Source organism: Patiria miniata, unplaced genomic scaffold (assembly GCF_015706575.1).
Source record: "Patiria miniata isolate m_02_andy unplaced genomic scaffold, ASM1570657v1 HiC_scaffold_8, whole genome shotgun sequence".
NCBI classification, from domain to species: Eukaryota; Metazoa; Echinodermata; class Asteroidea; order Valvatida; family Asterinidae; genus Patiria; species Patiria miniata.
In genome coordinates this window covers 247,983-275,579 of record NW_024037075.1, presented here as the reverse complement: position 1 = coordinate 275,579, position 27,597 = coordinate 247,983, and the positions used below count along the sequence as shown (strand labels likewise).

The 27,597-nt window shown below is 43.5% G+C and overlaps 1 protein-coding gene across 2 annotated transcripts; it reads left to right on the top strand.

Annotated features, from left to right (window-relative positions):
• On the top strand, positions 1-26,338 carry LOC119719609. Of its 2 annotated transcripts, none has more exons than XM_038189090.1 (4): positions 1-156; positions 8,763-8,992; positions 24,603-24,734; positions 25,229-26,338. In XM_038189090.1, the coding sequence occupies exons 1-4, from the start codon at positions 98-100 to the stop codon at positions 25,363-25,365; spliced, it is 558 nt and encodes a 185-aa protein (XP_038045018.1). In that variant the 5' UTR covers positions 1-97; the 3' UTR covers positions 25,366-26,338. The 2 variants fall into 2 exon arrangements, with proteins under 2 accessions (XP_038045018.1, XP_038045019.1); XM_038189091.1 differs by having other exon boundaries at positions 20-152.
• The last annotated feature ends 1,259 nt before the right edge of the window (positions 26,339-27,597 follow it).

Below are 27,597 nucleotides of genomic sequence, written 5' to 3'. Positions count from 1 at the left end.
AAACCTTTAGTAAACGTTAGTTTGCCGTCATTACCTCCGGCAAAATATCCACTATCTAAAAAAATACTTGGTGCGCCCTCTACTGACAGGAAAGTGTATGATCGATCACGCGTCACGTACGCCATTTCCATACGAACACCGTGATTTTACCGGCAAGTATGTTCTGTTAATACGTCTGTTATTCGGTAGATTGTAGTTTGTATCGTACTTAAAACAAGGGATTTCAATAATTTTGAGAATACTTAACAAGTTTGTGCTATAAGTGGGCGTATAAATTTGTTCGTGACACATTTTTTCTCCAGTTTAATTTGATACATTTTGGATAGTTGCTAGCCCCACTAGTGTGGCCGTCGGTATGCTGCGCTGAACCAAAGGCCACACACCGTGGTGCGCGCACTACTGAGGACGTTTTCATAAAATCTGCGGTCCGTTTCTTACATTCTCAGTTTCTTATTTTCTTATGGTTGTATTCTATGATGTCTCACCTATCACTTCTGGATGCTTAGATGTAATGATGTTCCATTTTCCGAGATATTCTTCAATCTTTCTGGAGCCCATATGAACTCGTGAAACGTCTGGTGATGGCAACCATTTTGAATGTGACAAGAGATGACCTCAAGCTGTGACGTCGCGTTTATGCAAATTGCTTGTCGAGCGCGCGAGGGCGCGAGTTGCAAATGCGACGGCTGTTTCCTGTACCATGCATTTATCGTCAGGGGGCCACGTGCACCGATCTCCCCTCAGGATCTACGGCACAGGAAACAGCCGTCGCATTTGCAACTCGCGCCCTCGCGTGCTCGACAAGCAATTTGCATAAACGCGACGTCACAACTTGAGGTCATCTCTTGTCCCATTCAAAATGGCTGCCATCACCAGACGTTTCACGAGTGCATATGGGCTCCAGAAAGATTGAAGAATATCTCGGAAAATGGAACATCATTAGAGACCTAAGCATCCCAGAAGTGATAGGTGAGACATCATAGAATACAACCATAAGAAAGTAAGAAACTGAGAATGTAAGAAACGGACCGCAGATTTTATGAAACTTCGTCCTCAGTAGCGCGCGGTACCACGGTGTGTGGCCTTTGGTTCAGCGCAGCATACCGACGGCCACACTAGTGGGGCTAGATAGTTGCTAGCTGGAGTTATCCAGCCCTGAGTTTTATCATTGGGTTGTCATCTAGGGCTGGAGCGAGTTTTTCTCGTAACTTGTAGTAGGCCTATAGGCAAACATTTTTGGAAAATGTTTAGCTGGAGTTACCCAGCCCTGAGTTTTATCATTGGGTTGTCTATTAGGGCTGGAGCGAATTTTTCTCGTAACTTGTAGTATAGGCAAAATTTTTTGGAAAATGTTCAATTTTGTCCCCGTTAGGCGTTACTTACACACTAATTGCAACTGCAACTCACCCCAAACTTGCCTGGAATAACCATTACACAGGTCCTTGAAGTAAAAAACGATCCACGATGAAGATTCAGCCTACAATTGCAGTGAAAACAGGAGGAATAACCGCTAACTTGACAACCTTGCTGGATTGGCCCATGGAGGCCAGGACCGCAATTGGTTTGTGCACAAAAAAAATTGTGTACAATGAATGGCGGTCGATTAACAGGCACAGAGCGCTGTCAACTACTCGTTTTTGCCGGCTGCGCTGGCTGTTGGCGCATGACGTCACGCGGAAGCGTAACACCCGATGACTGTTTCATGCACTAATATGAGGTTTACCACTCGCATCACAGCTTTGGTACTGGAACCGCAACCGATTGTGCATGAAACAGTCATTGGGTGTTACGCTTCCGCGTGACGTCACGCGCCAACAGCCAGCGCAGCTGGCAAAAACGAGTAGTTGACAGCGCTCTGTGCCTGATAATCGACCGCCATTCATTTGTACACAATTTTTTTTTGTGCACAAACCAATTGCGGTCCTGGCCATGCCAGCAAGGTTGTCAGGTTAGCGGTTATTCCTCCTGTTTTCACTGCAATTGTAGGCTGAATCTTCATCGTGGATCGTTTTTTACTTCAAGGACCTGTGTAATGGTTATTCCAGGCAAGTTTGGGTTGAGTTGCAGATGCAATTAGTGTGTAACGGGGACAAAATTGAACATTTTCCCAAATTTTTTGCCTATACTACAAGTTACGAGAAAAACTCGCTCCAGCCCTAGATGACAACCCAATGATAAAACTCAGGGCTGGATAACTCCAGCTAGATAGTTGCCATGCATGCATGCCATGGCGAATACTAGCCCCATAAATGTGGCCTATTTACTGGACTGCCTCCGTAAACATAGGCCACACATCCACATGTACAAAAAACGTGTTGACTTTGCCAAATTTAGATTTTCACATTTAGGCTTACTTTTTACGTTTTTTGCTTTAGAAGCATTCTCACCCTCTATATAGGCTAATCAGAAAGTGCTGCCTTTTTCAGATGTCTATTTTTCGTGAAATTTCCAGATACATTTGCACACGTTTGCGTATCAAAATTTCAACATGAAATTTCACAAAAATTAAACATCTGAAAAAGGCAGCACTTTCTGATTAGCCTATATAGAGGGTGAGAATGCTTCTAAAGCAAAAAAAATCTACAAAGTAAGCCTAAATGTGAAAATCAAAATTTGGCAAAGTCGACACGTTTTTTGTACATGTGGATGTGTGGCCTATGTTTACGGAGGCAGTCCAGTAAATAGGCCACATTTATGGGGCTAGGCGAATACAGGCCAGCTCGTACGCGAGCCAACTCATATGCGACCAACTCGAACGCAGGACAACTCGTACACGGACAAACTCGTACGCGGGCCAACTCGTACGCGTGATAACTCGTACGCGGACCTACTCGTACGCGAGCTAACTCGTACGCGTGAGTATAGACTAGACTGAAACCGTTGGTTCGGGCGTGTAGGAAATTAGGGTCGGTCAGTTGTCCTGCACATTCTTTTTTTCTTAAGTTAAGGGGATAATTTTGTGTTACTGAGTGGTCCCAATTAGTTCAGTTTTAAATCAGCTTTTTTGGCTCATAACAAAAAAGTTATGATTTGTTTTCCCGGACCACTCGCACACTGTCGATGTCTGATCCTGGCTCACACCGTACGCTATACGACAAGATATTGCCACGTAGTGAGAATTTAAATCGTATAATGTCCGCTGCATTTGTAGACTTCCAACAATACATTGCTATAGTGGCCCCGCGATATGTGTAAATCAAATCGTTGTACGTCTTGACAAATTCTCCACACTAGCTGCGTGGTTGGAAGCGCATGCCGCAGCATTGCACTACACATCGGTCGCAAAAATGGATCATGTTTTTTTGTATCATTGAAACTTTTGAACTTGACATCGTTGTATTTATGGAATTTAAACTGTTGAAAATACATATGCTACAATCATAGTAATTCAGTCATACAATCGTACTGTGTACTGTGATAAATCGATAACTTTGGCGTGTGTTTTGGGGTAAACTTTTGGCGATCGTAAACATCGTTCATTTTAAATTTGCTTATTTCGGTCCGCGTACGAGTTGCCTGGTGTACGAGTTGGTTCGCGTACGAGTTGGTCCGCGTACGAGTTGTCTTGCGTACGAGTTGGCTGGCGTACGAGTTGTCTCGCGTACGAGTTGACCAATCCGCGTACGAGTTGTCTCGCGTACGAGTTGGTTCGCGTACGAGTTGACCTGTTTCCGCCATGGCATGCCAGCCGTGCGTTAGCCCCACTTGTGTGGCCTCCGTATTGCTGCGCTGTACGATAGACCACACGTCTGGTTTCCCAACCCACTGAGTACTGAGGAGTTTTAAAAACTGGCGCATATGGACTCCAGAAAGATGTCTAAATTTCCCGAAAAATTTGAAGAAAGATTACCTAATCTAGTACTAGGAGGGCAAAAGATGAGAAATCATAGAATACAACTAGCTGGAGAGTGGAGTTACCGCGAGGGCGCTATTCAACGAGAGTGGACGCGTTTTTATAACCTCCGACCCCCTTGATCTTTATCCCTTTTTATCCATGTTTTTACTCGCACATCCTCGTTTATTTTATCTACAATCGTGAACTTTTTTCCGTTGTGAAACTGTGGAGCACGTTTTTGATGTCATCATGCCACCCCTAAACAAGCCACCAATCCCACCCACAGTATCTACATGTTTGCAAAACATCAGAACTATGGTAGGAATGTTCCTTTTTCTTATCCCTGTACCAAACTGTGTTATGCTGTTAGACCAAGACTGCAAACTATATATTTCATCTCGTATGCCTGTACAATCCGACCAAGTTTTGGACGGGGCATGAAGTATGGCGTATACCCGCAACAACTACCGAAAGGACTATGTGCTACTGTTTTATTAGTTAACATGCTTAGTGGGGACATTGAACTTAATCCAGGCCCAACAAGGCGTGGCCGTAAACCAAAAGACCCATGTGTTATGTGTACCTTCTCTGTCAAGAACAATGACAAAGCCATGCAGTGTAATGGGTGTGACATGTGGGCACATATGATATACATGTAGGTTGTACTGAGGTCTCAAATAGATCGTATGAGTATCATCAACAAAACCAGCTTTGCCCCGTATAGAAAGACCAGATCTTGTTCACAAATCCAGTGAACAAGCCTGGTGTCAGTTGCAGATGGGACCAGAGAGCATCTTTATTAGAAGCTACTACAGGCCCCCGGCTGCTAAAGACGACTTGGATATATATGTTAGACGCCAGCCTTAATCAATTTAACAGGAATCGAAATCACCGTACATTATCGTTGGAGGGGATTTCAATATCCCGAACATGAAGTGGAACACTGACTCAATTGATTTTCATGGCCTTCTTCAGGAACAGATTATCGATATCGCCGGTGACCACAGTATGGAGCAGATTGTGACCTTTCCGACACGTAGAAATGTGAATGGAACGGCAAACTTCCTTGATCTTTGTTTCTCAACAAGACCTTCACATGTGATCAACGTGTATCCCCACACTTCCTTTGCCGACCACAGTACTGTTATGGTTGAAATAGAGACACAAACTTCCATCCCTGTGAAACCACCAAGGACTGTTTTATATTTGGAGCAAGTTGAATGAGCAAGGTTTTAAGGAGGACGCCCAAAACTTCGCTGACAAGTTTCTGGAGAGTAAACCGGAACAAAAGACTGTTAACGAAAACTGGTGCTCCCTCAAAAACACCATCACGAACCTTGTCAGGAAACATGTCTCTAGTAAGCAGGTCAAAGGTCAGCAACGCCCGCCATGGTTCACACAGAGACATAAAAGACTCTGCAGGAAGAGAGAGCGCTTCTACTTAAAAGCCATAAAACACGGCAGTCAACAACATTGGGACCAGTTCAAGAAAATCTGAAATGAAGTTGATAAAGAACTCCATAAGGCAAACCGAGAGTATGTAGCTGATCTATCATCTTCTAACAACACCAAGAAATTCTGGAACTACGTAAGATCTCGGCGAAAGGATAATGTTGGTATCCAGACCTTGAAAGTTGGTAATGTGACAGTTGTCGACGACCAAACCAAGGCCAACAAGCACGCCGACCAGTTTCAAAGTGTTTTCTCATGTGAAGATCCAGTTCTCCCCTCAATGCCGCCCAGTCCTTACCCAGATATTCCAGACCTGGAGATCACTGTTGACGGTGTAGAGAAACTACTCTCCTCCCTCAAAGTCAACAAGGCTGTTGGACCAGACGAGATACCAAATGCTGCCCTGAAAACTGCTTCAGTCCAATGGGCACCTGTCTTGCAGTTTATTTTCAGCCAAAGTTTAGACCAGAGTGAACTCCCAGAGGACTGGAAGAAAGCAAATATTTCGCCCATCTTCAAAAAAGGCTCGAAATCCGACCCAGCTAACTACCGTCCTATCTCACTGACGTGTGTCTGTTGCAAGCTCATGGAACACATCATTGACAGTCGGATCATGAAGTTTGTATCTGCGTACAACATCCTTTCTGACGCACAGCACGCATTTAGAAAATCTAGATCTTGTGACACCCAGCTCATCACAACACTGCACGACCTGGCTTCAAATCATAATAGTAACCAGACTACAGACATTGCCATCCTTGATTTCAGCAAGGCATTTGACGTTGTCCCACATCAGCGCCTGCTTCAGAAGCTGAACTACTATGGCATCAGGAGCAAGTGCTTACAATGGATTGAATCGTTCCTCATCAATCATTCCCAGAGAGTTATTGTCAATGGGAGAACATCACCTTGGAAACCAGTTCTGAGTGGCGTCCCCAAGGGCACGGTACTAGGTCCGCATCTCTTCATTCTCTTCATAAACGACATCATTGAAGCTGTAAAAGCCACCACAAGGCTTTTTGGCAGACGACTACATCATCTACAAAACCATAAACTCTCATGAGGACGAAGTCTCTCTTCAGTCAGACCTTACCAGACTTGTTAACTGGTCAAACTAGTGAGGTATGAGATTCAACGCTTCAAAGTGTAAAATAATGAGAATGTCTAGGAAACGTCAAGCAGGAGCACCAAAATATACTATGCTCGGTGAAACCCTGCAGGAAGTCTCTGAGGACAAATACATGTACCTTGGTGTTGTTATTCAAAATAACTTGAAATGGGACAAACAATCTCATTATGCAGCAAACAAAGCTACCAAGATGCTAAATTTTGTGCAAAGAAATTTCTACCAGTGCTCAAAGACTGTTAAAGAAAACCTTTACCAAACCATCGTCCAACCACATTTGGAGTATGCCTCTGCCGCTTGGAACCCAGGAACCAAGAAAAACAGGGACAGTCTTCAAAAAGTCCAACGAAGAGCAGCCAGGTTTGTGTGTGGCGACTATAGAGCCAAAACCAGTGAGACCAAGATGCTCACTGACCTCAATTGGGATCCATCGAAACCAGGCGACGCAACGACTAGTCACACTCCACAGAATTCTTAACCAGGACATTGACATTGACGCCAACTTATACCTCAGAAAACTATCAGATCCAGGAGAACCCACAACAAGCAGTTTGAAGTCTACCATCATACATCTACCCCCTTTATTCAGTCTTTTTTTCCTGAAGCCATTTTACTTTGGAATACCCTACCACATCAAACTGTCAACACAACTTCCTCTGTAACCTTCAAAAGCTCCATCCAAAACCAACAAAAACATCACAGCCCCTGCTAGACATTAATCCACTCTTGTCAACTTCAAGTTTAGTCCCTGGTGGACCGTTCGGGAGTTTGAACTACAAGGTACAAGGTACCCAGCCCTAAATTTTATCATGGGTTGTCATTTAGGGCTGGAGGAAGTTTTTTACTTGAACCAGCAGCATTGGCAGGTCCCAAAAATATTTTCGAAAAATGTGCAATTTTGTCCCCGTAACACACTAATTTCAACTTGAACTCCCCCAAACCTTGCCTGGCATAACCACTACACAGGTCCTTGAAGAAAAAAAACGATCCACGATGAAGATTCAGCCTACAATTGCAGTGAAAAAAGGAGGTATAACGGACAACCGTGCGGTCATGATGATGCCCGGAGCTAGATTTGTGCACAAACAAACTGCATGTACAATTAAGGAATGGCAATGCGCGGTCAATTACCATGCACAGTGCGTGAACCAGACGCTCTTGCTAGCTGGCTGCTTGCGCATGACGTCACGTGGAAGCGTACACCCGGCGACTGTTTCATGCACTGATATGAGGTTTACCACTCGCATTACAGCTGCGGTACTAGAACGGCAGCCGAAGTTGGCCGGTTATCATGCATTCATAGTGCAGTGTTATTAACGTTCATTTAAAGACAGGGACAACAAATAGTTAGTTCCATAATCTCATGTATCATTTATCACTCCTCTGTTTCCCCCCCCCCCCCTTTTTATTATGGAACTAACTATTTATTGTCCCTGTCTTTAAATGAACGTAAATAACACTGCACTATGAATGCATGATAACCGCCCAACTTCGGCTGCCGTTCCAGTACCGCAGCTGTGATGCGAGTGGTAAACCTCATATTAGTGCATGAAACAGTCAGGTGTTACGCTTCCGCGTGACGTCATGCGCCAGCAGCCAGCTAGCAAGAGCTACTGGTTCGCGTGCTGTGCATGGTAATCGACCGCGCATTGCCATTCCTTAATTGTACATGTACACGCAGTTTTGTTTGTGCACAAATCTAGCTCCAGGCATCATCACGGTTGTCAGTTATCCCTCGTTTTTTCACTGCAATTGTGGGCTGAATCTTCATCGTGGATCGTTTTTTTTTACTTCAAGGACCTGTGTAGTGGTTATGCCAGGCAAGGTTTGTGTGAGTTCCAGTTGAAATGAGTGTGTTACGGGGACAAAATTGCACGTTTTCGAAAAAAAAAATTTGGGACCTGCCAATGCTGCTGGTTCAAGTGAAAAACTTCCTCCAGCCCCAAATGACAACCCAATGATAAAATTTAGGGCTGGGTAACTCCAGCTAGAATACAACCATATACAGTCATGACAGTGGTAGGCCCTATGTAAAAAAAATCCAAAAAAAGGGTGCGCCAGTGTTTGGGCTGAACTCCTCAGTAGGTTGAAAAACCAGACGTGTGTCATGTACAGCGCAGCAAAACGGAGGCCACACAAGTGGGGCTAGCCGTGCGTGCTGCACAGCATATGAATTTATGATTGGGTCCAATTTCCGAACAGACGTCTGCATTTGGCGTTTTTATTGTTTCCTATCGCATTTGCATCTGAATTTGTAAATACATTTTAGAGGAATGGATATTTGCACAATTATATTTAAGTTTAAAATTCATGTCATGGCCCTTTTAATTGCATTTTTCTAACTTCCAGCTGTGAAGGTTCAGTCATGGCTGTCAACATGCTGAGGGTAACTAGCAGGCGCTTTGTGGCCTCTACCTGCCAGCGATCGAGCTCCACGTTGGCCTACGCTGATCGTCTGGACTACCCGGCCCCGCCATGTCGCTTCGTCGATGATGTAGACCTCTCGGCCGACATGCAGTCACTGAAGGCCAAGGAGCAAGGCGACTGGAAGAGCCTGTCTGTAGACGAGAAGAGAGCCTGTGAGTTCTGTTCAAGTTGTTTTTCATTTTCAGGTTTCGTTCTATTTTTAAATTACTACTTTTCAAGCAAAACAAAAATAAACAGGAAATTAATGCACCAGTCAATTGTAAGACACACCCGCAGGTGCGTCATGTCTCTAAAATGGTTTAGTCAAATCGCCACAAAGGGGGTGCGTCAAGTATGATTTTGGTGTGACACAAACACATCATGAGATGCGTAGGGGTGCGTCATGTTTCGTCACCATGCAATTGCAACGTATCAGTTTCAGCTGTCAACATTTTATAGGCCCATTTTTAAATAAAGCTTTTAGCCCAGATAGTGATGTTTTGTTGAATAAAACGAACTGCTGAGTGCAGACGTGTACTTGTGTTGCTTTTGTATAGGTCGAGTAATTAAATCTTCAATTCCAGTATTAAGCCGATCGGACCGGGAACTTACCGTTCCGATGAATGTACACCGGTACGGTGTACAGCCTATGAGCGCACGTTCAGTGTGTACATGTACATGCACCCTCCTTTTGTGTAGGATCTAGAGCTGCAGGTCGCTGCATGCATGCGGCACATAATATGCACAAAGTACAGCCTGGCATTGAGCACGTACTTACGTACGTGCGGACAAATCCTGGGCGCTCCGGTGTAGCATGAATTTAGGTTTTATGAAATACGGACTCACTGGTGGTATTGCGCATGCTCATGCATAGATTCATGCATAGTCCAATTTTCATACAAGTCCGATTTTCATAGGACACCGGAACCATTCGCATTTGTCTTAATTTTTTTGCTGGCTATTTTCAACTCTTTTCACCCCAAATCTTCGATAACCTTCAGCTTGTTCACATTGCTGCTGATAAATAAATATGGCCACATTTTCCAAATCACTATATTTTAACCATGAGCATCGGATGCATTTATGGATATAGCTGCGTCCAGTTTCCGGACACAGCAGAGTGCTTGCTGGCTCGTGGGGATTCGAGTAGCGTTTGAGGGTTTGTCAATGCAGTGCCAGTTACGCACATGTCCAAAGTACGTTGATTGATAAATGAGAAATGTTGTTCATGTTGGTGCTGTCCTGATGAATTTTTTTTTTGACGTAATAGCAGCCATGAGGCCCCAATCGCAGTGGATTAGGATTAGGGTTTTGCGACCATGATTTCCTAAGCCTCCGGATTCATGCACTCGGAGGGGACAAAAACCCACAATTTTCTACCAACATGCATACACCATGGTAATAAGCTTCCTTTGACATTAATGCGGCCTGCTTGAAAGCAACCTTTACTTTAATGATTTCAAGAATGGAACTGCTGCTGTAAGATTCTTTGAATAAATTGGTCCGAATACACATGTAGGGTCCCTTTTTGAATTTCGGAAATTTGGCAAGATTTGTCCTGAAGTCTGATGTTTGTCAAATATATTTCCGACTCGGTCAAAATTTTGCAAGCACATCTTTGATTTTCCATGGCGAGGAGGAAACAAGTCAAACAACCTGAAAGTAACAGAAATGGCATGTATGCATTATTTGTGCATACAATTGGCTCAACCCTCCTGGAATCCTAGCTGACTTGCCAAGGCCGATCGTCTATCCCCATTTACAACAAAATGTATTTATTCATTTCATTAGTGTGAGCAAAAAATATTAACATTTTCTATTTTAATTAATGCCAATTAAACAAGTTTTCAAAATTAAACAATGTGCTAAACTTTGTCCCGAAAAGTCACGAGCTGAATAGCAAATTGTTTTTTCCCCAAAGCGAAAATCTCTTGAGCCTACATACATGTACATTCCTAACCCTATGGCCAACCCATTTAACATCCCATTTTTTTTTTTGGTGTACAAAATTTTGCAAACAAAATTTTTGTTAAGCTCGGAGATTTCTGAGTCACTATATTCAGATTAGAATATTAATCACAGGAGGGAACAAATCATTCTTAAATGCTTCCAAATTAATGATCATCAAGTTTTAGCATCGCAACACAACTCGCATTCCATTACAGAAAACATCCTCTGTTTACCTACATTTGCATATCAGTGCGCATGCACACAAACATTCGCTGAAAAGAATAGCGCCCAAGCCTCACCCTCTGCGCCCACTACATGTCCCTTTAATAGCCCTGTTACACAAACAAGACTCCTAGTTTTTTCAGCGACGCGTAGCGCCAACACGTACAATATAACCGTACTCGCTGTGCCTGTAAAAACATGGCAGACTCCGCCAAAATTAGTAAAACTGTTACTGTTAGCTCAAGTCGTTCTTCCGAAGGAAATTAAATCACCCTACCATCCAACACTCCAAGCGTATAAAGCCCGGGAAGGGACAGGGTGGAATTTTTTTGGGGGAGTTTGCTAATTCGTTCGCACGAATTACTAATTCGTTTGCACGAATTACTAATTCGTTCCCACGAATTACGAATTCGTGCGAACGAGTTAGTAATTCGTGGGAACGAATTAGTAATTCGTTCGCACGAATTACTAATTCGTTCCCACGAATTACTAATTCGTTCCCACGAATTACAAATAGGAATTTGTGCGAACGAATTACTAATTCGTTCGAACGAATTACTAATTCCTTCCCACGAATTAGTAATTCGTGCGAACGAATTAGGAATTCGTGCGAACAAAATAGGAATTCGTGCGAACGAATGAGGAATTCGTGCGAACGAAAGAGGAATTCGTGCGAACGAATTAGCAATTCGTGCGAACGAATTAGTAATTCGTGCGAACAAATTAGGAAATTCCAAAACAAATTTCCACCCTGTCCCTTCCCAGGCTTCATACAAGCGTGATATTTCCGCCACTACGACCGGGTCTAATCCACGGGTTCGACAGTAGGAAATACCCCGGGAACAGGCACTTCTCTCCAGCGAGAGTCACTGCAAGATTCCCGAAAAATCCCGCACACAGCACATGCAAGCAGCAGAATCAGAGATTTCCACTCATGTGCTTGCGGGTAGGCAAGGCTTGGCGTTCGATACCCATAGGTCCCTAGGTAATTCGACCTGCCCGCCCGGTCACAGAGGCGGGGCACCACCCGACCACCGCCAGCTTCATCTACACTACACGCAAGGACACACTATGATCAAGCTTTCCGGGCGAGCCCGAGATTTTCTCCATCGCCTTCAGCACCAAGTGGACTTTTGCGTGTATTTTATATATTTTATATAATTTATCATGTTCTGACTTTAAAAATACAAGTAACAAGGTTTGATGTGCTTTTATTGTGAACACTGGATTTAAATGAACTGAAATTTTGAGAAACTTAACAAGGACTGCATGCACTGCACTGCCACGCCACGCGATATCGACACATGGTGCAGCGTGGCCACACATCAAAATGGAAAATTCCCAAGAATTCCCAAGACAATGGAAAACTAATCCCAAGGAGTCACCACATGTACGTGGTTTTTACCCAACAGAGGGCGCACTTTCTAAACCAGTTAAGCGACCTTGCGTTACTGATGGGTACTCGTCAATTGTCGTGGGATTTCTCCACACTCTTAAAAGGATTTTTGGGGTTCCTTTTTAACTCTGAGACAAAGATTCCATTCTACTGTGGATTTTTCATCCAATGTACGCATCATAGTGATGTTTTCTCAACATGACTCCGGTTAATCTAACTAGCTGCTCGACTGTCCATGGTGCCAGCTGCTCGACTGTCCATGGCGCCGGGGGATCGTCCCGGCGTGGACCGCCTCCCAAGCCCAGCCTGTTTTTGGTTCCAACTTGCGATTTCAATTGGAATCTGATGGAGGATTCACTTTGGACATTCGGGCCGATTGGATTGTGATTACTTTATTACTCATTGGAGTCGTCTCCCATGTTTGAGATTGCCTTCTGGGTTTTCTCTTCTAATTCCATTTATTCAGTGAATATGTGATAACAGCCTTTCCATTAGCAGCACTCGACCGGCTAAGGGTAAGCTTTCAGTTTTTCCATCCTATGACAGTGGATTGGTCCTCTTGAACATGTTCATAATACAGGCTCACATGTATCTACGCTCAAGCTACCTTTGGATAGTATGTTGCAATCTGATGCCTCTTTTGGTTTGATATCATTAACAAGATTGTTAAAAAAAAAAAAAAAAAAAAATAGTCTTGACTCTCCATAGACTTGTACTCAAACGTTACTGGCATCTGGATGCTGCATTCTTTCTCTGCTTCTTCCAGGATTCCTTCTACAGATTCCTTCTACAGATTCCTTGATATTCTATCACTTGAATAACTTGCTCAGCTGGCCTGTTTATATTCATCAGCCTGTTGGGATGGTTTGTTGATTATTACAATAGACAATTGCAATATTACTGCCTTACTTTTCAATCCATCTATGCCACGGGGCCTTCACAGAATATTCTTCTTTTGTCTGGTGCCCTTGCAAGTTGCCATGATATCTCTCTTCACTGATGAAGTTTTTATTGGAGATTTTATCATTCTGCTTTATTGTCTAGATTGTTGGAATTGCATTGGGACTTGTTGCAAATTCTGGCTATATGGCATTCTTGTCTTGGATGAATGTTTCTCTTGCATAATGTTTGGTTATGGCAAGACTATGGTGCAGGATTCCATACTTTGAGATAAGTTTATCCACATCCGTGCTTAGCATGCACGTACATATTCTACGTCGGTCTCCTACCGGGTCTCAAACCAGCATGATTCAACTGACTGAGATTAATTTCTTCAGCCATGAGTTTTGGAGGCCGGTCTTCTTCTTCATCCTTAGCTTACAGCAGAATCTTGACATATCTTCACTGCTTCGAGTCTTTAGAACAAGTATTTGTCCTACAGAATCCGGCCAGATGAGGTTTTATATAACTTCATACATAAGGGGTTTGTCAGACACTTCTTCAAAGCATTGTCTGGAATTCTTATCTACCTCGGTTCTCCTGACCACGAGCTTCTGCCTCAACATACTCTTGTTTGTTGCTTTAGAGAAGGATATCTTCCCTTAAGGAATGAACTAGATCAGGATACTTCCAACTGGATCGGGTTTTGACTTACTTCACCCTTTTCCCAGTCGGTAGCAGTCTGACATATGGCGGCCCATTATCAAACTTTGACACGCAGCAAAGGAATTCAGATGGAAATGCTTTCTACTTCCCTCCAGTCTCTTAAGACGGTTGGTTTGCTGCTTCCATCAATAATTGGGATACTAATGTCCTTGTACAGTACCCATACGTGGATCATCAGAAGTTGGAGTTTCGCATACCTACAGGGGTTCGTTACAGATCTTTTGGATTTTCACAGCTCCGTTGGGTCTTTATAAGAATCACCGTTGTCACCTTTTTACAGCAAAACAGATCAATTTGCTCTTGTACTTAGATAATAGGCTATAACAGACCATACATGTATCTCCAGTATAGCCTTTAACAGTCTGCCTAACTCGCACTTGATGTTGTTTTTCATCTTCAGTATCAAGCTCCTTCACGACAGCTGACCTACCTCGAAACATTTTGCAACTTTGTTTCAGGCATTACTGGGGAACGTTAGACACAACGTGATGGCATCAGAACCTTCTGGCATCTTGATGATAGACCTAGTTCCCTAGTGCATGACACACAGACGCTCTGTGCAGCCTTTCCTTTGTCTTCCCATCTACGCTAAGAGTCATCTCCAAAGGGATTCCAGTTACCCATCTTAGCTATGACCTACTGCACTGATGGCCTTTTCAGGACAATGTACTGGGTAACTATGTGTACATCTACCATCGCAATGGGTACCTCGGACAGGGTTTGAGATTCCATCTGGATGGTCATTTAGTACCAAGCACTTGGCCAACTAAAGAGAGCCAGTTGCATTCCTTCAACCAGAGCTTTTGACAGTGCTCAAGGCCTTGCATTTGCTCATATCCAGAGTCCTAATCAAGCTTGTCTTGGTCCAGACGGACAATTCCACAGTTGAGACGTAGTGTACTACATGCTTCGTCCGAGGAACTCACTCTTCTTCCTGCCTGTCCACTTCAGAGCCACCCAGTTGGCTGTTCCTTCTAACGTTCCACCTGGCCAGAAAGAAGGTATTGAATTCATTTCAACAGAATGATTTCTTCTCCCATCAGTATTCAGATAAAGGTCCTCAACATTCTCAGAATGCTACCGGTACTTGCACCTATCTACATGTATTTGCATCCCTTCCAGGCTACCAGCTTCCAATTCCAGTCTTTCGCCAAGTTTATACTCATCCTATGGTCCTCTGGTCTAGAAGAATCCTTCAGCTTCAACGCGACAGGAACTCATGCATTTGATAGACAGAGTTATGAAAATAATTGTAGCACTCATACATGTAGCTCCTTTTTGGCCACAGCAGCCATAATCCCTTTACTCCTGGACCACCTTGGTCTCACAACAATAATTCTACACGCAGACACGGCTACATGTACTCTCCATCTTTGTGCCTGGATGCTATCATTATCTGAAAGCTACAGTCTTTACAGTCAGAAGCAATTTGATTCCCCATGGGGTATGATAGAAGCTGCCAATCCCCGATCTGCATCTGCACCTTCATTTGGGATTTCGCTGACAATCTTTCACACCAATTTCAGATATACTACTGTCCAGGGTTACCGATGAGCCATAATTGTAGTCAGTGTTCTAGCCAGGCATCAAATAGCGCTAGCACCTGCTACGCTTTCTGAAATAAGCGCTACTCTTAAATCGCGCCGCTACGCTACTGCTACGCTATAAATTTTGGTCGCGAAAAAAAAATATCTGCCGTGTGTTCGTATACAAGCGCAGCGGCTTTGAGCATTGCGCACTGGCCGTACGACACAGCGAAAAATAAACAACGATCCCACCGCACGTACCCCGTACAATACCCCTACCGTGATGCTGCGCCACACGCATTCGCTATGAAAGCAATTAGCACGTGCTGTTTTGTGCTGCGTAGATACAGCGCTCCGTACGGACGTACGTGTCACCAACATGTCATGTACAGAACGCTCTGTGGACCACACCATTTTGCGGTATCGGGTGTGCTTTCCTAAGGTCAATATTTACAAGCATTACAACTGTTTTGAAATTATGAATAACACTTTTTATCAAGTCCGAAACATGTTACTGTTTGAAAATAAGTTCTTCAACGTCGGAACATAATTTTCGTAAAGGATTTATTCGAGAAACGATGTCCAAAGAAAGGTTAAGCACACCTATGATATCAATGGATCCGTCCACAAAGATGGCCGCACGTGAAGAATTCTTCTCGAAGAATGTCGCTGTCGAAAATTTGGATTTTTGACTACACTACTCTGTGCTGATAATAACAGTTCGATAAGTTTGGTAGTAAAAACGGATCTGTTTGTTCTTAGGACAAAACCAATCAGCAAGTATTGCAACAAAGCAAGTTTTTTAGTGCTTTAATTTTAAATTTAAATTTGGTCGCGTAGTTCGCCGACGTAGCCAGCGTGGGCTGGCCCGCGCCCGCACGCTGGGCCGGCCGCGGCCGGGATAGGAAGCAATTCCCGGTGATTATTTCTCATCGTCATTATCTACAATTATATTTTTTAACACAACAAAAATGACATTTCTCCTTCACATTGTGTTGTAGCATGTTGAAATTGCAATCGCCGACGACTTTTTCTGTCTGACACCTCCATCATGTCCATGGTTTTACAATTTCTCTCCCTGCCGATCGGATGCTGGATGGTTTTATAATTTACAAATTTAAAATTGGAACTACTGCTACTACGGCAGCGCTACACAACACAAGGCTTCTTGAAATTGAAACTGGGCTGTCAGTGTCTCATGAGAATGAGATGGTTCTTATTCCTCCATGTAAAACCTTGTACACGCATGCCTAATTACTCCCTGTTTTAGTTTTAGATTGATTAAATTACACTGACTTCAAACTTGAATTCAATGAATCGTTACATGAATATGAAATGTTCATGCGATTTGTTCTCACACTTAATATTGACAAAGTAAATCTCAATTTTTTATAAAACATTGAGGAACTACTAAAAATGGTTAAACAGAAAGCATCGATCTTGGAACAATTTATACATTGTAAACATGTTCTAAAAATTGAAAACAGGAGAAACTTTACAGGAGCAAGAGTATCAATCATTGAAACAAATAAAACAAAATTTCTTATAATTTTAAACACTTCTGCTAAAAAAAAATTAGGGGAAAGTGGTAGGGAATCGCCTCAGATTGCACCACAGAGCATCTAGAGTCCAAAATTTTCCTGGGCCCTTAAGCGGGCCCCGGACCCCACGCCGTAAGGGCTTCGCGCTCCGCGCTTGCATTAGTCGTCGAACCAAAATTACCCCAGGTTTATCAGTTGACCTCCTACTGTGAAGTACCGGTAGATACGCCTACCATCTTTGGATCCAAGCACCATCCTTGGGTCACTCGCCTAAGCCCCGTTTGGAACCAACGGGTACATTGAAGCTCTCCTTTCTGTCAGCTTGCGAAACCCATATTCTTACTGGCTGCTGCAGGAGCTTGCCTTAAGAAGGGAATTTCACTAATTTACCTGGTCATAGCCATTGGCACATGACCGCATTTACTTTATTCCATAGGTGAAGTTCAACACATGGAATAAATCAACTTATTTCCAGACCAGATATTTCCGGCCAAGTTGACATCCTCTTCTTTAGTAGCAGAGGATATGGTGGTGCCCCATGTGAGCTCTGCAGAACTACAATGCTCGCACTGAGCCTTTAAGAGGCTTCATCATCAAGCAAATGCTCGTACAGTCATCTAGCATCATCTTCAAGCCTCTGTGACCATGATCGCTCGATTGTCGGTGCCACCATAGAGTGACCTCCCGTAATCGAGGATCAAAATCTCAAGCTCAGGAAACACCCAGCATGACAACTTCCTGAACTCAACTGCTTGGAGCTTCCTTTTCAGATACAGGGAACAGGACTCTCTTTTTCAGGTATCAGAAAAGCGGACTGCTGGAAGAACCCTTACACTGTCACACCTTGTTTATAGCTGTTGTGCAAAGCAGAGGGTTGCATTAGCAGAAATTCTTCCAGGAAACTGCACAATCAGCAGCCTGCAAAGCTCCTTTAGAATAGATATGCAGCACCCGGGTATGATAGGCAGCAACCTTTTCATGCCATTTAGAATTGCATGTAGGCCTACTTTAGACTTTGCCGTTGCTGCTACATGTCCTAAGCCGGGTACCCGCCCGCGGAGGCCAAGAGCCGGTTCCATTTTATCGGGTCAGGTACGCGTAACCGAATTTATAAATTTCGACGCAACGTCCGAGACAAAAAAACCACAAGTACGTGCATTCAAATATCACCAACAGAAGATTTACAAAGTTCAGAGTGAGTTTACCGACGATTCCAAAACTTCATTTTGCGGTTTATACATGTATTTTGTTTTCAGTTTTATTTAGACTATCTTTGATGCGTCTCCAGAAGCCCGAAAGTGGCGAAACACGATAGTATCAACCCATTGTTTGTGTTTGTAATAAAGCTTCTTGTAGCCGCTAGCCAGGAAATCATATTCTTTGATGCGCCGCAGATGGCGGGTAGTACCCATAACAAGTCTGTTACCTAAGATTTACAAAGTTCAAAGTGAATTACCGATCATTCACTGAAAACTCCATCTTGCGGTTTTTAGTTTGTATTCAGTTTTGTTGACTATCTTTGAAGTTTGAATTGATGTGTCTCCAGAAGCACGAAAGTTGACCCATCATGTTTTTAATAAGTTTCTCGTAGCGGGCCGCCAGGAAATGATCTTCTTTGATGCACCGCAGATGGCGAAATAAACAAACGATACTAAGTGATTGGCGTTTTAATTGCAGTCACGAACAATAAAATTATTTCTTGTCCCTGACATTCCCTGTCTCATAACCTTGCTGTCCGGTGATCATCAGGCCACGTTCAGGAAGTAGCCATGTTTGGTCACATTTTGAGAAAAAGTCAAAACTGTTTATTAATTAATTATTTTTCTTTAACCCAATGTAACGTCGGTTTAAATGAAAATACTTGTTATTTTTCTCTCTGGGTACCGACATACAACTGCCCTTTAATGCCACTACAGCTGCCTGATGCCACGTCAACTTTAATCAAAATACAGAAAAGAAGTAAACAATAAGTGTATAATGAACAGCCAAAATTAGTATAACATAGAGCAAGGAACAAGCTCCCAAAAGCAAGGAAGTATGGAACTCCACCCCAAGAGGGCGCTGTTGCCTAAAACGGCAACGTACGTTATGAACTGAGCCCCATGATAATTAAATCTATCCAAAATCACTACAAATTTACTACAGATGTTCGGCCTATGAGTTGGAATAATTAGATAAAGAATAAGTGAGGCCCCGATGAGGACAGAAATTATACCAGAGTCTAACAAAGTGTCACGATACAAGCATACAATAAATGCACTAGTTTTATAACTGACAATAAACCCATCCCACGACAAAACATAGCTAATTTTACCTCCCAAATTTCCCTTCTAAATCTACCACACTTCTAAATCTACCAGAGCATTTAGAAAAACAAGGGAAACTCCTTACCGCTGGTTTGGGATCCTGGGTCCTATAAACCTTGACAAACTAAATGATTTCTTCTAGTGAGTTCTACGAAACTGACCAACGTGGTTTTCGTGTTCTCCTTTACTTCCGGGTATCTAGCGCCCTCTGTTGAATGTCGCGTATGCGAAATCCATCCCAAAACATCCCGGCTCCCTAATTGTGGGACGTAAGGTCAGGAGCAATTACCACAACTAAGACGCGCATACAAATTCAACCTAAGAAAACCAACATTGCTTCATGAAATGTGAGTTAAAGTCTGCTCTAAAGTCTAAGCTGGCGACATTAGTCCGCTTCCAGCAAGAGGCATAGCTTGGTGATAGGCCTCCTCAGTTCTTGGTGGAAGATCGGATTGTTTCTGAGTTTCTTCTTTAGGGACATCAAACGGTCCATGGCAAGACACTTGTTGTCTTCTAGCTTGCAAGCTGGATCCCGAAATGGCAGGTCACACTGATAGTGACCATCTACCAGCTTCAACGATCTTCCAATGATTTCCTCAAATTGCTTATCTTCAACTGAAAGCTCCTTCTTACTGTCCACTAGTCGCTCTGGAAAGTCAATGTCTATGGACGATCTGACCATGTCTTCCAACTTCTGAAGTTGTCCTGCCTCTTCTCTAGCTAGTTGAAGGTTGGAAAGGTGGCGCGGCTCCTCTCCGTCTCTGACCATGCCCCATATTATCCATCCAAGGTCCGATCTGGCTCCATGAGGCTCACGTAACGGACCTGTCTTCAGCTCTTGTGGTGTATATGCGGCTGGGACGTTATTGCCTATCAGCATCCCCACCTCGGCCTGAATAACTGGAAGCTTAATCTCTCTGAGGTGTTCAAACCCATCAATGTCTTCTTGCGTTGGCATGAGATCTCTGGTGACAGGCATCTCGGATCTGGTGTAGACCACAGGGAGCTTTACAGCAGGACCTGAGTCCAGCCCACAAACCTCTAGCCCCGAGATACGGTGTGTGGTGAAATTCTGAGTCTGTCCCATGGTGCATAATTCCATGGAAGTGGCCTTGCCAGTTACTCCAAGCTGCTGTGCAAGGTTCTCAGTACAGAAAGTCACGTTGCTGCCCGGGTCGAGGAAGGCATAGGTCTCCACTGTGGTATTGGTAGTTGGGGACCTGACCCTTACTGGTATGATGGCCATGGTGCAAAGACCCGCGCCGGCTCCCATGTGAGAGCTAGCCCTGTCCTTGCATGGAGCCATGTAAGTGGAACATGACTTCCCCCTGTCGGTGGTCTCGGGTGTCTCGGGCTTTGGAGACTCTTCTCCCTTTTTCTCTTGTTGTTCCCTTTCCTTGTGAAGAACTGTGGGATGCAGGGCGTTGCACTCCTTGCACTTGGCCTTGGCTCTGCATCGTTTACTCAGATGGCCATACTTCAGGCAACCAAAGCAAAGTCCCTTAGACTTCAGGAATTGCAACCGGTCTTCGAGTGACTTGGCTATGAGCTTTCGGCACTCTTGCATTGCGTGTCCTGATCCCTGACAGAAACTACATGGCTTTGAGCTTGCTATATCGGCTGCGAACTTGGTGCCCGAGTCTGCGTAGACTTGCTTCTCCTGCTTACTGACACCAACAGACTCAGCTGCTCCGGAAGCACACCCAATCTTTCTGACCGATGGCTGAGGGCGTCCTCCTCCTCCCACATGTTTAGCTTCCTTGGGCTTGCCTGCCAATGCAACACGTCCATATACTGGGTCTGTTGCCTTCCTGGCTTCTCTTTCGACGAAGTGTACCAGATAGGTGAAGGTCACCGGCTCGGTGTTATCTTTCTTGTTCATGACTATATTTCGCCATCTATCGTGTAGATAGAAGGGGAGCTTGGAGACCAGTTGCTTGATGTTCTCGGAATACTCCAGAACCTTTGCCGCATTTATGGAGTGTACTGCATTTTTACACTCCACCAGGAAAATAGCAAAGGCGTCAAGTCCAGACGGGTTATCGGGTCTGATCTCTGGCCATCCAAGAGCCCTCTGTACGTAAGCATTGGCCAGCAAATCCACATCTCCATACCGTTTCTCCATTTCTGTGAGTGCAGCCGGGTAGCCGACATCAGCAGGGAGACAGCTATAGCCATTCACGATGTGGTGTGGCTCTCCCTCGGTAAACTGCTCTAGGTAGTTCATCCGTTCGTCATCGTCCACTGTGTTGGCGACAACTCTAGCCTTAAACTGGCGGATGAATCTCGTGTACTCCAGGGGATGTCCCTTAAACTTAGCCAGGTCAGAGGCGGGCTTCCTGATCTCCTTGACTAGGTGTTGCGCTACGGACACAGTTGACACTACCAACGGGTTCTGACTCTCGCTGCCCTCCTGAGCATCACTTGAGCGTCCAAATGACACTTGATCCTCACTGACCTCACTGACCTCCCACTGTCCCCATCATGTATGCTGGTGTGGTACACTAGCCATTCATCTAGTGTGTCCTTAAAGTCCTGGAAACTGCTGAGCTCAGGCTGTAGCTCTACCTGCACTGTAGGCCGCCGGTCATCCGTAACCAGTGCTAAATATTCACCGTGGTGAGTCAAGAACCGTTTATATTCCTGAAGCCATCTTGAGTGCTCAGCTCTGACTTTCTTCACGTCTGGTGGAAGTACTAACAGCAATGGTTGAATGCTGTCCTTCATTTCGATAAGAGCCTGGGCGCTGTCTCGCCGACTCTCCATCGTTGACTTCACTTTGGCCCGCGTGGCCATAGCTGTGGCCTTGGTTTCTATACCATTGACTTGGGCCTCCATTATTTGCTCTAATTATCCAGTGTTGATCTCAAGTAAATTGTCTCTTGGCTATTGACTCTGGGTTTATCCATCAGCATTGACTGCAACGTCGGTTTAAATGAAAATACTTGTTTATTCTCTCTCTGGGTACGGACATACAACTGCCCTTTAATGCCACTACAGCTGCCTGATGCCACGTCAACTATAATCAAAATACAGAAAAGAAGTAAACAATAAGTGTATAATGAACAGCCAAAATTAGTATAACATAGAGCAAGGAACAAGCTCCCAAAAGCAAGGAAGTATGGAACTCCACCCCAAGAGGGCGCTGTTGCCTAAAACGGCAACGTACGTTACGAACTGAGCCCCATGATAATTAAATCTATCCAAAATCACTACAAATTTACTACAGATGTTCGGCCTATGAGTTGGAATAATTAGATAAAGAATAAGTGAGGCCCCGATGAGGACAGAAATTATACCAGAGTATAACAAAGTGTCACGATGCAAGCATACAATAAATGCACTAGTTTTATAACTGACAATAAACCCATCCCACGACAAAACACAGCTAATTTTACCTCCCAAATTTCCCTTCTAAATCTACCACACTACAAAATGTCCACTATACAGAGCATTTAGAAAAACAAGGGAAACTCCTTACCGCTGGTTTGGGATCCAGGGTCCTATAAACCTTGACAAACTAAATGATTTCTTCTAGTGAGTTCTACGAAACTGACAAACGTGGTTTTCGCGATCCCCTTTACTTCCGGGTATCTAGCGCCCTCTGTTAAATGTCGCGTATGCGAAATCCATCCCAAAACACCCAATTTTTTTCTGATGTACGATGTCTCAAAGTCTGAGAAAGTTTTAAGGGCATTTATAACTATGATCGAACAAAGTGTAGATAAAAAATATACCTTTAACAACAAATGATATAATAAAAAAAAATAACCGCGCACCCATATTTTCTGCGGAACTGGCCAATCACAACGCACGTAAGAAGTGCAACTTGACTAGCGATTAGCGTAGTACAAGACGCATGCGCCGGGTCCCTATGATAAAGCACGACACCATTTTTGCACATGCTTTCACTTACCGTTTATAGTACTGACTGCCGTGCCGGTGTAGCATGAATTTAGGTTTTATGAAATACGGACTCATTGGTGGTATTACGCATGCTTATGCATAGATAATTAGGAGAGGGACTGGTCACGTGAAAGGGTTTAACCAATAAAAGGGAAAAAGAGTCTGACTTTCATACGAGTCTGATTTTCATATGACACGGGGCTTTTACGGGTACCCGGGTACCCGACCTTGACCGGGAAAGGGTACCCGGTTCCAGTCAAAACCGTAAACAGACAGGCCTAACATGTCCCTTCCCTCCCTAGAGTCTTTCGGTGCTACTCTGCAAATGTAGGTAAACAGAGGTGAGATGTTTTCTGTAATGGAATTCCTAAAATCCAAAGGGATTTTCCATTCTAGTAAGAAAACACTCACCTCTGTTTGCCATCCCTCCCAATTAAAAAAAACAAAACAAAAACCCCCAAAAAACTAGGAGTTTTCTTTGTGTAACAGGGCTATTTAAGGGACATGAAGTGGGTTCTTTTCAGCGAATGTTCGTGCACATGCGCGCTGATATGCAAATGTAGGTAAACAGAGGTGAGAGTTTTCTTACTAGAATGGAAAATTCCTTTGGATTTTAGGAAATTTCACCCTGGCAGCGCTTGCGCTGCACGCATTGAAAGCCTTCGCCACAATTGGTTCGCTGGTTTCCTCTTCTCAACTCAGTTGGAGGTGCATTCGCTCGGACGCTCGCCCCAGCCCCACTGGTGCCCATGGGCCACAATGGAAATTAAACATCGTTATAACAATACGGTACCCACACAAGTCATGTCCACACAGTGTGCGTGTTCCATGCCGTGCTATCGAGATTTGTTCGTCGATCATTATGTCCGTCACATGTGCGTCATTGGTGAGTTGTTATCCAGAAATGGTGCGTCAATAAATAGCGTCAACATGCGGGAATGGTTTGTCATGAACAAGACGCAAGGGTGCGTCATTGGACCCCAAAGTTTGACTGTACTGTGTACATTGACGCACATGCCCCGGGGGTCCGAGGGTGCATCGTACAATTGACGGGTGCATAACTGCCGTTTTAGTTGCGATATGAAAGTGTATGGGCTGTGTGCAAAAGTTGAGTTCTTAAGTTGTCTTATTTTTTTCTTTAAAATTTGCTTAGTTACATTTTCAAGTTACATGTGCATACAAAAGAAATTCGCAAAATGTTACCTTAATGGACTACTTGTACCTGAAATTCTTCGTGGGCCAGTTTTGTTAGCAAGTATCACATTACAGCAAGTTAAATTGCATAGTTTATTTTTTTTTTATTTGTTATTTTTTGGTTTGTATTCTATCAGTGTACAGGTTGAGTTTTGATAAGAGTTACTCCGAGATGCGAGCGCCTACTGGCGAATGGAAGTACATCATCGGCGGGGTCTTTGGACTGCTCTCCGTCGCTATTTTCTTTTATGGTCTACAGAAAAAATTTAGTATGAAAAATGCTTTTTTAACATTTCATTTTTATGCCCCTGGCTTTAGCCAAGAAAGGGGGTTCTTGCGATAGTGTATTGCTTCTGTGTGTCCGTTTGTATGAAGGTTCCATTTTGGTTAGGTTAACTGTTTAGTTCTGTCATATAAAGTCAGACTTCTATCTCAACCGAACTTGGTGACAATAATCTTTGGGTAGGGGGGGGGGGGGGGGGTAATTCAGATCACTTGAGACATTGAAGGTCATCTAGAGATCAAAATGAGGTCATTGTTGTTTTTGGTTTGTTTAACTGAAAAGTGCTGTCATATGAGAAGTCAGACTTCAATCTCTACCAAACTTGGTGACAATAATCTTGTGGGCTATAACGTTGTTCTTAAGAGCTTGACTGGCACAGTCAGCCGTTGATCGATCACAATCATGTTGGTGGCGTGTTTCTGTCGGGCTATGTACTGTGCAATCAACAGGTCCTTTTTACTGTTTCCCCTCCCCCTGCAGTTGCCCCGCCCCTGCCGATAACGATGACTAAAGAGTGGCAGCAGGACCAGATGAAGTACAACATCGCCATCCGCAATAACCCAGTCACTGGCCTTGCGTCCAAATGGGACTACGAAAAGAACGACTGGAAGAAGTGATGACAGGAGAATCCCAGGAAGAATAAGTTTCAATTTAGGTACAATTACTGTCCAGATATGAGCGGATTTTATATAGGGCATCCTGGTTGTAATGTGTTGAATGTTTAGAACAGATTTTAGAACACGTCATTTTTCGTAATTAATTTGAATAGATTTGGAAAAAGACTTGTGCTTTCATATCCTCTAAAATCACTATGAAATCAACTGTGATGACATTAAAGAATATGAAACAAAATTTACAAATGTAAACTGGGTTTTTGTTTGGCCTACTACAGTGTACCTTGAATGTGAGATGCTACTCGTGTGGATATTAAACTATGTAGGGATGCAAAGTTCATTTCAAACTCCGAGTATAAAACCGTGTTTTTGCATCTTGTAATACACCTGTCACCCCAAAACATATTTAACTGTTTTGTACATGCATTTAGCACTGGAATCTTATCCCGCGAATGGAGCACAGAATAAAGTAGTGCGTCAGTGTGTGGGACACAGACGCGCTACATTTTCCGTGTTCCACGAGCGAGAGTGGAAAAGCGAATTTATCTTCAAGCAAACTTGACGCACTGTAAAGTTGGAACGAGCACGCTTTACACGAGCATGCTTTTCAGCGGTTATACTACACGTGCGTGCAGCAAGAATGGTATGCACATCTTGGAATAGCATGATAAGCTGTGGACCGTGGTATATGGGATAATGTAGCATGGGGGGTTGTCATGGATTGATCAGGAACAAGGATTCAAGTTAGCTTGAAGATGAAATTCATTGCCACCACTTCATAACAAAATGACAATTCTCTTACCAAATCTTTCATTTTTTTGAGAAAGGATGCATGCTTTGATTTTAGGGCAACTGACTGCAGAGATTAAACCTTATTTGATCCATCCTGAACACAATACACTTTTAACCACTTAACTTTATTTACGTGTGCAGTGTTCGATACATAATAAAATGTTTTCGTTTGTTCAAAAACTTACATTTTTGATGTTTTTCTTTAATAAGTGAAGTGTCTTGGCTTGAAAATGAATCTTGTTAAACACAATATATTAATTAAGCGTAACCTTCCCAATTCCTCCAAAATCCTATTTTGGAGGATGCACTGTGTCAAGACATTGGGCCGGACCTTGTTGTATATGCTGAGCCATGCATAAATTTAGGCCTAAATTATGCTTGAAATCCTCTGCACTGCTCCAGGATGTCACCGGCTCTACCTCAACACATTGAGTTGACAGTGATTGCTGAAAGATTTTGCAGGATTGAGGCTTTGCAATTGATACATGGAGGCAGTTGGAAGATTTGCAGGGTTGAGGTTGCATCCGAGGAAGTGAAGCCCGGTTCAATTTCATGCGAATTTTAGGGCGTGAAAATTTGCCCTGACGTCACAAATTCGCATCCCCATTTGCTTTTGCGTGGAGTATGACCCGGGCATTAGGATTTACAAGCTGATTTACCCGATCATAGATCGGGTAGGGCGTTGTGTTGGGGATGAAAAATGTGGGGAGTTAAATGTAAATGGGGGATATAGTTGAGGACATGCAGTTATAGAAAAGCAATTTCTGTGGTGTGATCTGAGGCAAATTCTGACCACTAAAATCAATTTCAGCGAAAATCATCTTTTAAAGTTTTGAGTTTGGAGTAATTGAATCAGCTACATGTATTCTGAGCAGTAGATCATTATTGTAGGCTACAATTTTTATTCGGGGAAGAAAAAGTGGGGGAAGGGGGGCCAAACAATGTCCCCCGCTTGAAAAATGTGTGTGGGGAGAGGGGGGGGGGGTCCCCGTCCCCCGTCGATTTATGCACATGATAATTATGTACCATGGCAACTGTCTGTAAATGTTCCCGTTGGTCTGTTAAATTGGCATTTTGTGAGGCAGTCGCATTTGGAAAACGTAGTGAAAAGGTTACCGTAGTACACAGGCGAAGCCTGATTGTACAGTTTTGACAATAAATCATAATGCAATAAAACGTGAAGGTGTCATTTGAAATGAAAATGTTGAGTGTTACCATAAAATTACAAAGTCTGAATCATGGAGGAAGGTCATAATTAACTTTCAGTATTGGACTCTTCAACAAACGTAAACTTGAATTTCTTACAATTTGCGAGACCGTCTGCGAGGAAAAATTCGATTCAACTTTTATTCAAGTTGGTTCAACCATCTGTATAAGAGCAAGTTTTACTCGACCTTTTCTAGTCTGAGAAATGTTTGCTCCTGAAAGGATCCGAGACCGCGG